Source organism: Pan paniscus, chromosome 4, assembly GCF_029289425.2.
Source record: "Pan paniscus chromosome 4, NHGRI_mPanPan1-v2.0_pri, whole genome shotgun sequence".
In the NCBI taxonomy this organism is placed as follows: Eukaryota; Metazoa; Chordata; class Mammalia; order Primates; family Hominidae; genus Pan; species Pan paniscus.
Window position 1 is genome coordinate 14501280 of NC_073253.2, and position 15175 is coordinate 14516454.

Genomic DNA, 15175 nt, shown 5'->3' on the forward strand with positions numbered 1-15175 from the left:
TCCTAATTTTACCAAATTTCTCTTTGTGGCACGCCCTTCCACCTATTTAAGTAGCATGGACAAACCCCCCTGGTGGCACTGAGAAGTAGAAATGTTGCTGACGCCTGGTCTTTGGTACAAAGATAAGGTCTGGGATCCTATCAGGGCCTCTCTGCGGTGGTATTTGCTGTTCCTGAACCTCTCTGTTGATGATGAGAAGTATGTGCTTCCAGGGGGCGGCCACCGAGGGCAGCCTATATTTGCTGTTGTTCAGTAAGTTTGAGAACCACAGTTAGATCCTTTAATGCATGAATGAAGAAAGCATTAGGAGTTGAGTCTTATCTGCTGTGTAATCTAGAATCTGTGGAATAGCAGAGAAGCCACTTATTTTTAATTTTTTAGAACGTTTTTATAGTTCCACACTGTTTTCCTAAATAGCTCTTCAGGGCATGGAACACAGCCTGCCTTTTTGATCTGAGGAACTTTCATGGTTGGGTTCTTCCTGCTTTTTATTGAAAGTTACATATGATATATTTAATCTGGTTTTAGTATTTATACATGCTTCCTGAGTCCTTTGCTTATTGGTTTTTTTTTTTTTAAATGGAAATGAGATCTAAAATAATACCTAAGTGACCAGTCACCACAATAACCACAAACTCAAGTTTCTTTGTGTGGTTAGTTTTATATTTTTGCCCTTTTTATATTTTCTGTTTTCGAAGTATTAATTGATGGTTTAAAATTAACTCTTTTTCAGTGACAATCTACAAAAATATAGTTAAACTGGTTAGAATTTATATTCTGGTCTATGCGTGGGCATGTACCTACATCGCAATAAAAGTGAAGCACCTTTTCACATAAGTTTCTCATTAATTCATGTACTTTTCTTCCTCTAGAAAGACTGAGTCTTCCTTAATTTGGGGGGAAACTGAGGGACCAATAGGTTAACATAACTACAGCTCTGAGAAATGAAAGGTCACATGGGAGGGAGTCCATGACTCATAGTGGGACATAGGAAATTGAGACATTTATTGAGTTCTGTTTTCTGCACCCTACTTTCAAATCAATATGCTATTCCTCCTGTGAGATGGCCTGGAATATGACAGCCCTCACTTCCATCTTCCACTCCATTGTGGGTATCAGTAAATAGGTGTGATTCAGAAAGTTAGCAGTAATTGTCAAAAATGCTTTGGAATGATGACTCAGGTCACACAGCCCTCTATTGGGATATCAGCATTGGGATCAGGACATTCTTCTTGGTGATGGCTGTGTGACTCACAAGTGGGGCTCTGTCTCTCTAGTGTCGGAGCCAGGGCTGTAGTTGGTGGTGACATTTCTCTGTCTGAGGGCTTTGCTGTGTCCTGGCCATGACGTGTGGGTGTGGACGTGGGAATGGTAGGAAGCATGCGTTTTCTCATCTGAGCAACAGAAGGGGAATCCTCCCTTCAAATACCTGTAGATAGGGATCTACAGCTGTCGCTTACTCCTTCCTAGTATTTGTCTATCATGTGATCTGTCCCCTCCTCATTTGCCTGGGTCCCATAGCACTTCGTGCTGCCTATGAACATTTCATAATCTGCCTTGTTTTATAGGTGTTTGTCAGCTTGTCTCTTTGAGGGTCGCTGGGGAGCCTTAGTCCTCTTTGCCTTGCAGTTGCCCCAGTGCCATCTGTGTCCACGGCAGCCACGGCAGATGAAGTCAGTCTTTGTAGACACATTCAGTGAGTTACGGTGACTGGCAGTGAATTGCTGACTAGATTGCATCCATTCAAGAGTTTTGAAGGAACCTGAGGATGAAATTGCAGAACTCTTGGCTCAGATGTTTTGCCTTTTATAAATAGCCACTGTTTTCAAAGCTCGGTGGGTTGCCAGCACAAAGCATGGTGCATTGGAAAGGAAAATGGCCTGGTGCTGTGGAGGCCCCAGCTCGGTCAAATCTACCCATAACTGGCTGAATAGTTCCACGCAGCCTTCCTAGGACCTCATGGTCCTCAGCCGGATGTGTTTGCTGTGAAGTCTGTGGTAATTGTCAGTGTCATAGTTAAATCTCATTAAACTGGGTTCATTATACACGTGGACGTATTCTATGGACAGGAGCGATTTACATTAAGAAATCAGATCACACCGCTGATTTATTCATTCTTTGTTTCTATGAATGATAATGTTGTAGAGACTGAATTCTGCTATATTCCTCCCGAAGATGTTGATTTTGTTGCTGCTTGTTTGCCTGCTTTAGCAGGCATGTAATTTGGCCTGACCCACACTACACATTCTCTGTGTTTGCAGTGGGCAGCAACTCAAATTTTGATTTAGATCTTTAATCCTTAGCAGGGCTGCTTGGAATTCACCTGGTTTTTGTTTTAAAAGCTCCACATTGCTTAGATGGGGCCCTGCCCTCAGGCTAACAGCCCTAATGATGGGTTGTGTACCCAGGGTCATTTCCTTTTCCAGGTGTCTCTCCCAGCTTTTGTCATTCTCTAGTGCCTGGAGAGAGTCGTTTTTTATAAATGTTCCCTGTAGCAGGGCTTGCCCGGGAGTTGCTGCTCAGGACACCAAAAGTGAAATGTTCACTCCTTGACTTCAGTACTTTCCTTGCCTTCTAATTCCAAGTCTACATCTTGCTGTGGTTGTATTACCATGCTAGCATTTGCGATGCTTTTCTTGTACTATTTTGGCAAAAACAAACACAAATGGGGGTGGGGAAGTGGTGTTTTGTTTTTTCCTAGAGATTGTTCTGCTAACAATGTTAGTTACTAGTTTTGGTAGGCATCCCTGAACCTAGATTACCTCTGTTAGAGATTGCCGAGAGAAATATCCAGTTATTATGATGAGTATGGACATTTTGGACCCCAAATTCCCACGTAGGCATTCACCCTGGTGAGCTGGGCTAGATATTTTTGGGCTGCAAGAATTCCTTTTGCTTAGATGGATTTTGGCCTAACTTGCCTATTGCATGCTCCTTTTCTACAATATTCCCACTGGGCCTTCTAAGATATTGGGAGTAGGGGCAGAGTTGGTTTTTAGTGAGAAGAGGGACCTTGGCCACCTCTGAAGCTGGAGTGGCACTGGGCCGTATGACCACATTAGCCATTGACATTCCTCCAGGGGGCATGACCCAGAAAGCCTGGAAGGAGAAAGCCAGGCCCCAGCTATTTATAATCCCCTCTCTCCGCCTTGCCACTGTGTATTTTTAACCAGACCCTGAAATCTGATGGAATGAGGCATTGAGCTCCCCCTAGAGGTTTTAGGATGTCACAAGCAGCAATTTTTATAAAGCAGTGTTGCTGTTTTCTTTGTACCAGCAAAGATTTATGTACATTAATCTACATAAAAATTAAGATTTGGTAAATAATCTGGACTGATTTCATATCCTGTCTCCTTTTGGGACCAAGTTGTTATTGCTAGAAATGACTGAGAGCGAGCCTTTTGGGGACATGAGCCTCTGGGTCTGTGTGCAAATCATTATTCAACATTAAAATAGAAGACAGTTTTGTGATCACAGACATGGAATTTAAATGTTGTGCTATGATCATGTTTCTTAAGTTGATTTAATGGATGTGGATAAAGCTGCTGTGTTGGCATTGGATAGAATGGTTAAGGAATTAACTGTCACTCTGGCAACCCAGTAATTTTATTTTCTCCTTCTGTATTTCAGGGTTTCGAAAAAACGATGAAATGAAAGCTATGGATGTTTTACCAATTTTGAAGGAAAAAGTTGCATACCTTTCAGGTAAAGTTTAACTTTCAACTCTGCTCTATCCAACTGCTCTGACACAATTTCAGAGTCTGACGTAATAAATGAACTCACCTGCCACAACATATAAAAACATTGGCATTTCTATGAATTTTGAACTGCTTTATTCTTGTAGCACTGTTTCTGAGAAATTAGTGCCCAAAGCATTTTCTTCCAGCTAGGAGGCACATGATAAGTTAGTTAGTGTTGGTGATGAAAATACATTTGTTTCTGCCATTCAACAAAAATTCAGCTGTTCTGCCCCAATCAGTTAAGTAAAAAAACTGATTTTAAAAATCCGATCATTTCAACAAAGGTGGTGGGAATGTGATGGTATGTAGATGGGTCCTGAATTTCTCACTTTTGTTTCTCGTACTCTGTACCTGCCTCTGTTGCCTTGTCTTTTGGGAGGCAAGGACGCCTGCTTCTCCTTGAGATCTGCTCCTTTGTGGCTCTCTGGTCATGGAGTAACTAGGACCCATGTCATGGACGATGAAGCCCTGGTGATTTTACCAGCTGAGTCTGTTTCCCTGTAGACCCAGTCTTTGAGGCCCTGGCCCGCCTGCAGACAGACTCTGGGCCAGTCCCTTGGGCTTGGGGGCACCTAACTGCCCTTTCTTCTGCACATAGTCAGCGTTAGGCCGTTTTGGACTGTCTTCTTGGGGCCTCCCTCTCACATAAACAGAACAGCCCTTGGGTATTATACCTTTTGGACACCAGTTCACTTGTTACCAAACAAAGATTTGCAAGATTTTTCTGCCCTATCAGGAAGTACATCTGTAGATTGTCGTCACATGCTTTTAGATGAATTTCCCTTGAGAATTTTTATCTTTCTTAAATAGGCATTCTGTGCTGATGTGTGTATCCTCTTGAACACATATCATTTTTAATATATAACACTGCTAGCTGCTTTTATAAGTTTTTCTGTCCTTTGGACATGTGATACTGCTATATATTTAAGATGCAGCTTCCTATGGTGTTTTTGCTAATCTTGTTTTGCTTCATGTTCAGTAATATTTCTTGGTCCCTGTTAATATGGTTTGATTTTGTGGGAGTAAATCTAATTCATTATGTATTTGGAAGGTTCACAGAAGAGTGTAAGGAGTTCATGAAAAGAAGGTGCTTTAAATTGTTGGAAATACATGGTGAAAAACAAATACTGGCTTACAATACACTGAGTTTTAAAAGTAGCATTTATTTGCTCTTCTCTAATCATTTACTGACAAACTGCATTGTAAGGACTCATGCCAGCTTTGCGAACCCCTGATTTTGTAGTTTACAAACAGAGTAATTGAAAGACTCTACTTATAAAAATTAGAGGTATCTGTAAGGAAGGCTTAAAGCTGAGTTCATGTGTTTATCAGTTTTTTATTTTTAAAGTCTGGGTCTGTGATAACAGCACCTGCTCCCCCGACCCCTCTTGTGTTTCTGAACGTTTTGTTCCATTTTCTTCTTTCATTAGTACGTGGAGATGGACATGTGAAGAAAGGTGGAAGGTTAAGATTGGTGGGTTTTATTTGTATTCATGCTTTTATTAGGCAGTTAATACAGAATATATTATCGGCTGACATTTTTATATAGTTTACAGTCAACACTAAAACTGTTTACCTTTTAATCAAAGAAACAAAATCGGCAGTCTCTCAGAGTTTGTCTTAAATGTTTAATAAATACTTAAATTCTGCAGGGTTACATAAAGTTGGATATTTTTGGTAGGGTGGGAAGTTTTGCTTTTACCACAGATTAGTAGGAACTGTTTAAAATATTAGCGATGGTAGAGCTTCCAGCAGTGTTAGCAAAATGACGTTAGTAGGTGTCACCTCACTTTTACAGTATTCCTAATTTATGACCAGAACTGGCAAAGCTGATTAGCATGAGCTCATTGCTCTTTGTTTTAGGCTTATCGTTATGTCCTTTAGGAGGGAAAAAAAACCCATAAAATTAAGTAGAAATTGACTACTTGTGTTGTATTACATTTTTTGAAAATTACGAAGAATGAGTAAACTTTACAAAATAAAATTTATCTCTAACTCATTTTTTTGTTTCTTTTTTATTGAAATCTAATTCACATACTCTAAAATCCACCTTTTTAAAACGTGTGATTCAGTGGATTTTAGTGTATCACCAGGTTGTGCAACTGTTACCACTAATTCCAGAACCTTTTCATCACCTCCCAGGAACCCCATATCCACCCCCAAGCCCCCAGCACTGGCAATCACTAATTTACTTTCTGCTCTGACCCCATTTTAAAAAATATTAGGGAATATTATGGTACCTTTGTAAAAGCTGTCCATGTGAATGGCTTTTAATAGTTAAATCTAAATAAAATGGCAGGGGCTTTGTAAAAGTAGACCAAAAGATGAGTGATTTTAAAAGATACTTACTAGGTCAAGATCTCTAAAAACCCAGTGATAAACCCAGTGATAATTTCTTGAACTTGAATATTTCCGATCCTTAGTGTCTAGGTCTTCTAAAAAGTAATGCTGATTGCACTTAAGTAAGATAGAATGTACTACTTCCTTCACTTAGGATGAACTCAGTGAGGTTAAATGTCTTACTGACTTTGTGTTTGAAGTCAGAGGACGGTGCTGTGGTTTGATGGATCACCTCCAAAATTCAGATGTTGCCAGTGTGATGCTATTAAGAGGTGGGACCTTTAAGAGGCAATTAGGCCATGAGGGCTCCTCCCTTGTGTGGGATTAAGGCCCTTATAAAGAGGCTTTACCCTTGCCCTTCAGCCATATGAGGACGCAGCATTCCTCTTCTGCCCATGGAGGACGCAGCCCTCACAAGACTACCAAACCTCGTAAAAATGCCCTGTAGTTTATATTTAATGGAGTTTGCGCCTAATGGCATCTTACATATAATGTCAACTGTTAGTGTGGTTCCTATGCCACTAGGGTTTGAGCCTTAGAAAATCTCACACGACAACCACCAGAATTAAGAACACATTCTTTTTTAACTGTTTATTATGGAACATTTTAACATCAAAAGGAAAGAAAATAGTATAGTGAATTTGTACGAATTCGTAGCCCACTTCAGCAACTTGTTTCATCTATATTTCCACTTAGTCTTCCGTTCACTCTGGATAATTTTGAAGTAAATTACAGATATTATTTTATTTATAAATATTTAGTATTTATCTCTTAAATGTAAATGTTATAAAAAACCGCTGCAATACCAATGACAGACCTAAAAATTGAAGGTAATTATTTCATATCCCCCCAAAAAACCCGATAGGTATTCAAATTTTTATGCTTGTCTCATATGCATTGCCGCTGGTTGAGATGTCTGGTAAGGCTCTTTTAACCTGTAGGTTCTTTGTGTCTTACCTCCTGATGTTTTAGGAAGCGAGGAATCCAGGTGTCTTCCTGTGGATTTTCCTATAGTGTAGATTTTGCTGGTTGTATCACTGGGTGGTCATTTAACATGTTTCACTTCCCCCATATTTCTTGCAGACTAGGAGTTAGGTCTTGAGGCTTGATTAGACCGAGCTTTGATCTGGCAGGGAAGGTGGCAAAAATACTTAATGGGTGTGATTGTTTAGTTTCATAGGGAGTTTTATTAGGAGAGTCTTGTCTTATTTTTATGGTGTTCATTGATGATTATGGCTTAGATCTAGTATTTAAGAGTTGCAAGATGGTGATATTCTACTTATGTCCTTTCTTTTTCATTTATTAACTTGGATATCCCGTAAAGAGAGATGTCCCATCACCACTTACTTGATTGTCCTGAGAAAGAGTTCTTACAGGAGAAGTAGCATAAGTGATTGGTTCCTGTCCGTAACCAGTTTTCAGGCTATTGAAAAAGGACCATTGTTTGTTTGTTTGTTTTTTCCCCCAGTAAAGACTTATTTCAAATGCATGATTTTAAATATATATGATGTTTTGATTCATTACACATTTTCTCTCTTATGAAGTTAAAATTGTCCCATCTTTGGCCAATGGGAGCCTCTTCAAATTGGCTCCTAAGTTTTGTTTGCTGATGTGACAAGATGTTTCAGGACCATCTTGTATAATTCCTGCCTCAGGTCTGGAATCAGCCATTTCTCTAAAGAGCCCTGGTTCCTTTTAGTGGGAAACAATACAGGTTGCTAGGCATATCCACCGGGTGGGTTGTCGTTTTTGTGTCTCTTTAGTGGACAAATCTGGGGGAAAACACACACACGCATTTTAGTGAGAAATGATATCGTGACTTTATATTAAAAATCATAGTTCAAATTTAGGATTATAGATATTTCATTTTACTTTTTCAATTATATATTTGTGGATATCTGTTTCATGAATCTAAAAATGTTAGTTCTTATGTGGACATAATTACTTACTTACTTTGTAATGCTAATGGTATTACACAGTATATGACTACCAAATGTAATTTAGTATTTTTCTTGTTGTCTTGGTCCTGAGGATGTATGCTATTAGAAATCTACAGACCTACTACTGTATTTTAAAGTCACACGAAACAGTTCCTCTCCATGTGGATATGCCATCAGCTTGAAACCTGGAATCATTTGTTTTATTTTGCTTTACATTTGTGAGACTTAAAAACCCCAACTTGCTTCAATTTTAAGTAAAACTTAGCATAATTCCACAGTAATAACTAAAAAATAGTTAAAAGTTAAGGTATGGTTAAAAAAAAATCTAGTTTTTGTGTTTGCTTTCTCCACCCTGTGCCTCCCCTATAGGAAAACTTTTTTTTTTAAGTTTTTGGTTTAATCCTTCTGCTTTTAAAATATGAGCAATTCTATTGATTTTCCCTTCTGTTTTCATCTTCTTCTCCCCGAGATAAACAAAAACGTAATAGGCCTCATTTTCTATCTTTGCTTGTTTTATTTCAAAGAATATTCTGGAGATCAGTATATAGCAGCACATAATAGAGTTCTCATTGCTTTTTACAGTTGTGTATTACTCTGTTTTGTGTAACAGAGTAATACACAAATATATATATATACCAGACTAAAACACAACTCTGTCTCTATGTGTATATATATATATTTATATATTTATATATATATGTGTTTATATATATATGTCTATATGTATGTTTATATATATGTGTGTCTATATATACATATATACATACATATACATACATATATATATATACACACACACATATGTGTATATATATAGTTAATTCAGTCAGATGCCCATTGATGGACATTTGTTTTTTTTTTCTTTTAGAATCGCTTTTTGGGGTGCAGTGAACACTCACTCTTATCAAGTTGGGGATATTGACAGGAATGTGGGATTTGATGCCTTAAGGTTTGCTGGTACCTTAGTTCTTCATGGTCCAGTTTTGCAGAGTACTGCATTTCCCCGGAAGAGAAGGGGAACCTTCCATTCATCTTGAATATTCTTGTTAGCATCCTAGCATAGTGGGAGCTGGCAGGGACTGACTGAGAGTGCAGGAACTGGCGGGACTTTTCATGCAGGCTGCCGAGTCTTCTCAGCCTTCAGTAGAAATACTCCATGAGCCAATTCCTGGTTCTCAGGACCAGGCAGCAAGAGGTGAGCCTAGAAGGTGCAGGGCTGGCGAGGTGCTCGCCTTGGCTGCTGTTAGAGCAGGAGCCCCGTGGGCATCCTTTTAACAGAGTTGTATTATTTTATGGCACACTTAATAGACGTTAGCCATCATTTCTCTTTTTCACAAACTGTGTCTTTCAGAGATTTCCTTGGCAAAGGCTGCTTTTTATTGTCAGTGTGAGTTAGACTGTTCCTTGGGAGTTGGGAGTGGGAGGTTGGACAGCGGCTGAAGAATCATTTCAATTGAAACAAGCGCTATGGAGAGAAAGATACAGTTGGTTCGTTGAAATTTACATTTTACTCCTCAAAGCAAGCGTGGCTTTCTTGCAAGTTCTTTCTAAATAAGTGAAAGGTGAGCTTCTAATTCATTTAAAGAGAAAGAGGTGATTGTGAATCTAGCTGTTTCTGTGGTCATCCTGGGCCACATTGCTCAAGAGACCAAGTCTCCTGGAGTTTTAAGAAGAGGGAAATGAGGTCTCAGGGTTTGAGGAAATAAGTGTCACACAGACATGTATAGCTATAGTGTAGGACCCTTTCAGCCTTCTTTCTATTATTAAAATAAACCTCAGTTCCCTTAGCATCCACAGGATATCCATCAGGCATTGCTGCTAACTGATACCTGATAGGAGGTATTTTTAGTTAATGTTGTGTGGAATATGGAAAAATAATCCATTCAGCAAATGCCAGTCTCACTGGGCATGGAGAGCATTGTGTATTCTTAAATCAGCGAATGAAACAAAGATGTTTGCCCTCATGGAGCTTATGTTCTAGTGGAGGAGACAGATAGACAAAAAGAATATGTAAATTGTACCATTTCCTAGAAGGTAAGAAGTGCCTTAGAGAAATAAGATTAGTTATAGGAGAGGATGCATGTTTATGTGAACTGAAGGTAAAACACCATCATTATAAACAAAAACTGGTTTGTTTTTGTTTTTGTTTTTTGCTTTTTGACTAAGGCAGCATTTGGATAAGCAGATAATCAATGAGCTGTTGTTTGGTTACAGACATGAAAAGCTTCCATACATAGACATCCTGTGATGCTGGCAGCATTTCCTGTCTTTTTCATTTCATTGTAGAAACTAAGGCATTGATTTCCTATCTATAAAATGAGGCTGACATCTGTCCCGCCTGCCTCACCATGTGGCTTAGGGTTGATAACACACACACATATGAGTGTATCTAATAGGTGAAGTTTTTATGAACTGCAGTGCTGTTATTTTTACTAGTTTAGGAATGGGAACAGAACTTTGCATGTGTGACTTTTCTGTGTTATACTCAGATGCTATTTTCATTTGGGTACTTCCTGTGATGTTGGAAACTAACCTAAATCTTGGGGAATAGAATTAAACAGACACCTGTGTAGTTGATTTTAAGCTCCTTGAGGTTTAGCGACCATGTTCCTCTGAACTATGCTTCATCCTTTCTAAGATTTTTTCTTCATACCTCCCTGAGGAGGAGTCAGCAGAAAGTGATCATTAACTGTGTTATACCATCTATTGGAAGGTGCACCCTTAGCAGGGAGATTAGCATGGGAAAAGATTCTTACTTCACAAATGATTTTTGATAAAATTGTAAAAATATCCCAGTGAATTTTCTGAAGTTCTTTTCTAGGAAAAGGAAAAGTGAAAATTTTTCCTCTATCTTAAAATTCAGATTCAGGTGTCTATAAGCTTTTCTTAGGACATGACTCAGTGCCTAAGCTGATGAACTTGGTAGCAAGTCTTAGGATACTGCTCACTAGTGCTACCAGCCTGGGAGAAATCTTTGTAGTTGAAAGTTGGAAAAGTGTAGTAGGGGCTGTCGAAACTTCTGCACAGAGCTGCCTTTGGTTCTCAGGTCTGGGGTGATCAGAATGGCCGTGCGCATTGTGCACACTACTGACTTCCCATGCAACTTTCTTAGATTGGCAGATTTTGGATTCTACTTCTCACACCCGTGGTGGAGCATGCCTTGCTTGACTTGTGAGCTACGGTGACCCAGGAGGGAGGAGAGTGTCATGTGGGTCCCTATGGAATCAAACATTATGCTGCATTTCAAACACATTTTAAAAATTCACAACTGTGGTCGAGAAAAAATGTTAGATGCTAGCTTTCTCTTTACCCAAAGTGAGGGGAATGTTTTAATTTAAATAATATGTACTGTATTTTTAATAATTCAAGTTTCTATAATATGTGTTGATCTATGATAATTTCAGTCAAGGAGATTGACTCTTTTGAAAAGCATGAAAGGTATTGGGAAGCGAAAAATATTGAAATTGTTAATCTGTCTTATCTTGGGGATAAGAGGTATTCCAAAAAATTAGAGCTATTGATGTTACCCTAAAAATCATATCAGATGTTTCAGAATATCAGTTGATAATGAGCAGTACTGCTTCTCATGTTTAATAGTACTTTTCATTCATAAATGTTAGCCCCCTCAAAGGACCAGGAACCCGTTATTTAGTTATCTCTGTGACATTTTTACTACTAAAAAAGAAGTAAAGCCAGTAGTTCGAAAGATCACACAGTTTTCTTTTGTCTGGGCGAAGACCTAGCGATGACAGTGTTGTATAGTTCCTTCATCTTTATTTAAGCTTTTGGAGCCTCAGTATCTTTATAAGACTGGAATGATAAAACCTCTCAACAGAGTCATTGTAAAATCACATCAGAAAGTGTATGTAGAGCATGTGATACCCTACCTGGATCTGTTGTTACCTATGATTGTTGCTCCCATATAATACCTAAATTATTGGATTTAGAAATAATTTAAGGCTTTTCTAGATTACATGACTGAACAATACATGTGGATTGCTTTAAGTATTCCCAATCAAAATGAAGTTTCATTATTATTTAGAATGAGTACGTAATTCCATGAAGTTATGAAAACCATATTGGTAAAATATGTTTTTAAAATACCATCATCTTCTGCTGTATGCTTTTTGGCTGTTCTAAAAGGAAAGAATCTTCTGGGTTTTTTTTTATTTGTTTGCTTTCTTTCTAATTTTAGATGATGATTTTTGGTGCACAGAAAATAATGAAGAGTTTTGTATTGTGACTTGAATTTTGAGGTCTCCCGAAGAGAGATCATTAGAGTTCTAAAACTAAATGAAGGATCCACTTGAGAAGGCTAAATTTTCTTCCTCTATTTTCCTGACAACCCCGATGGAAGTAATAAAATAAATGTGACAATTTTACCATAAGCGTTTAGTGATACCAAGCTGACTTCATTAGGATTGTATATGTTAACAAGAAATCGTTCTGCCTGCCTGTCTGTCAAAGTCACATACTCTGAGATTTGTACTCTTAGTGTGTGATAGAATTTTTCTAAAATCCTTAAGCTAATTAGCTTTAAAATTCTCATGTGGTTCTCTCACATGCATGTGTGTGGTTCTGTGTGAGAGACTGGCAAAGCTGGACCAGTGAGGGTCAGGTGCCGTCCGTCGCAGATTATAAAGTCATCAGCATAGCTTGGAGAATGTTCCTTTCGCTTTCCTTTCAAGACTTAGACACATCTTCTTGATAGGAAAGAAAGAACTTTGAATGCAGGGCAATGGGGAAAAATGTGGGGGAGACTGGCATAGAGGGCAGCTGTGAGGGAGGTGGTTGTCTGAGGTGAGTGAAACACATGGACGTGACAACTTTTTTTTCTGCCCAAAACATAAAAACTGAAGAAAGGAGTTTTCCCCAAAACATTGGAAGAAAAAGACAAGGCCATATGTAGTACCTTCCATGTGGCCTGCAGAGCTCAGACATTTTCTCCCAGATCCCCTGAAGGGATGACATGTCCTCACTGTGCCTCAGGTGAAACAAGGACTTCTGCCCTGTGCAAATTTGTGTAGTTGCTTTAGGAATAATTTTGACAGAGTGAATGGATGATAACATAGGATTTCTGTCTTATCTTGTGTCTAAGTGTATTCCTAATGTTTGTTTTTTAGGTGGTAGAGATAAACGTGGAGGTCCCATTTTAACGTTTCCGGCCCGCAGCAATCATGACAGAATACGACAGGAGGATCTCAGGAGACTCATTTCCTATCTAGCCTGTATTCCCAGGTAAGTTCTGTGTGGCTTGTGGTTGTCACTGATGTCACATTTACAAGAGATGTGGCGCTATACTCGTTAGAAATCAGCTAAATCGTAGCCTGCATTCCAGGCAAAGTAGTATAAAATGAAAGTCATTATCTTTCTCCTTATTACCATTTTGTGACCATTATTGTCTAGTGTAAAGCCCTTTGGGGAGCAGGGACATGAAGGTAGGTAAGAGCTTCGTGTGTTGACAGTGGATCTGGGATACTCAGCTGGGATTTCAGGATGTGGTGCCTGAGTTAGAAAGCCATTGTTGATGATTCTAATACCGTGACACAGAGGCCTGGGTGATCAGAATTGGGTGCTGCTTTTGATAATGCATTTCTGCCTACTTGGCAAACGTTAGTTCTTTAAAAATAGTCTGTTGATACGTAGCACGAAGTTTGTGGGGCATTAAAAATCCTTATTAGCTATATATTGGGCGTAGATTTGGGAATCTCTATCAAAATTGAGACTCCATTGGTAATGGGAATTTTTAGCATAGATGCCAAAGAACACCAAGAGCAAGCAATGTTGTGTTTTCTGGAGAGTCCGCAAGTGGGGAGTCGTGAGTTACTAGGAGCTGGCCTGTGTGTGTACTTGAGGAATTTAGAATCTGTTTCTGCTCTGGAAATGTATTACTCGAGTTTTATTTGTAGATCTAGCTGACAACTGGTGGAGGAAATTTCCTCCCTTTCTCACACTGCTATTAAGAAACGTTTGGGACTGGGTAATTTATAAAGAAAAGAGGTTTAATTGATTTAATGGCTAGGGAGCCCTCAGGAAACTTACGATCATGGCAGAAGGCAAAGGGGAAGCAGGCACATCCTCACATGATTGGAGCAGGAGGAAGAGGGTGGAGGTAGGGGGTCAGGTGCCACACACTTTTAAACAACCAGATCTCTTGAGAACTCCATCAGGGGACAGCACTAGGGGGATGGTGCTAAACCATTAGAACTCCCCCCGCCCTGTGATCCAATTACCACCCACCAGGCCTACCTCCAACATTGGGGATTACAGTTCAACATGAGATTTGGGTGGGGACACAGAGCCAGGTCACACCAATTAATATCTCCATTTAATTGTTCCAGTTATATTCTGGAAAATATAATACCATGCTGATATAATCTAAGGATACAGTCATGCCTGGAATAGGAGATTTGGTGTGTGTTGCAGGTTGGAGGGGTGCCTATCTATGAGGAAGGGGTGAGTCCTCAGATGTCTCTTTTATTCTAGAAAGGCACATACTGAAGGGCATCAGTGGCGGCCATGGTAGAGTGAGAGGAGGTGTTTCCTAAGAGACTAAATGAGGATGTGTGAGAGAAAACTCGGCCATAATATGGGCTGGCTAGATAGTAACCTTAAGGAACATGTTACAAGAGAATGATGTAAGATGGTAACAGCATAATGGGTTTCAAGGGTTGTGGTAAAGGTAATAGATCTACCACAGCACGTGGTTCACAGCACTCAACCTGTGTAGGTTGACACCAGCGGGACAAGGCAGCCATGCCCCTCCCTAACAGGGCTGGCTGTGGCTGATGGCAATCAGCTTTTGGTCTTGATAGTTTTACTTGCTGGGGAGGTTCTTGGGTTTTCTGTCAGAGTATCCTTTATGAGAAAACTATCACTGTGTGGCATCAGTGACTAAGTGAGCCCTACTTATCTGGAGTAAGTTTTCCCTTTCTTCTTCTGGTATTTCTTAGGCAGCTGGCCTGTTGAAATCTTAGAGTTGGAAAGTAGTCTAGAAGTTATTTATACTCACTATCATTTATAAATAAAAATAGAGTGTAAACTACTACTTACTAAGCTTTGACTATGTGCCAAGTCTGTGATAATGATGGAAAAAGAAATACAAAGGGCAGGGTTAAAAAAAAAATAACTGCCAATCAAAATGATACTTGTCAT

General features: G+C 39.2%; 1 protein-coding gene across 5 annotated transcripts in view; it reads left to right on the forward strand.

Moving 5' to 3' along the window:
• The window catches only part of TRIO (trio Rho guanine nucleotide exchange factor), a 366651-nt gene that overhangs the window by 123104 nt on the left and 228372 nt on the right, over positions 1-15175 (forward strand). For all 5 annotated transcript variants that reach the window (XM_034959746.4, XM_034959748.1, XM_063604169.1 and 2 more), the window contains exons 2-3: positions 3631-3705; positions 13144-13258. In XM_034959746.4, coding sequence (XP_034815637.1) covers positions 3631-3705; positions 13144-13258 — 190 coding nt within the window. The remainder of the gene's footprint in view (positions 1-3630; positions 3706-13143; positions 13259-15175) is intronic.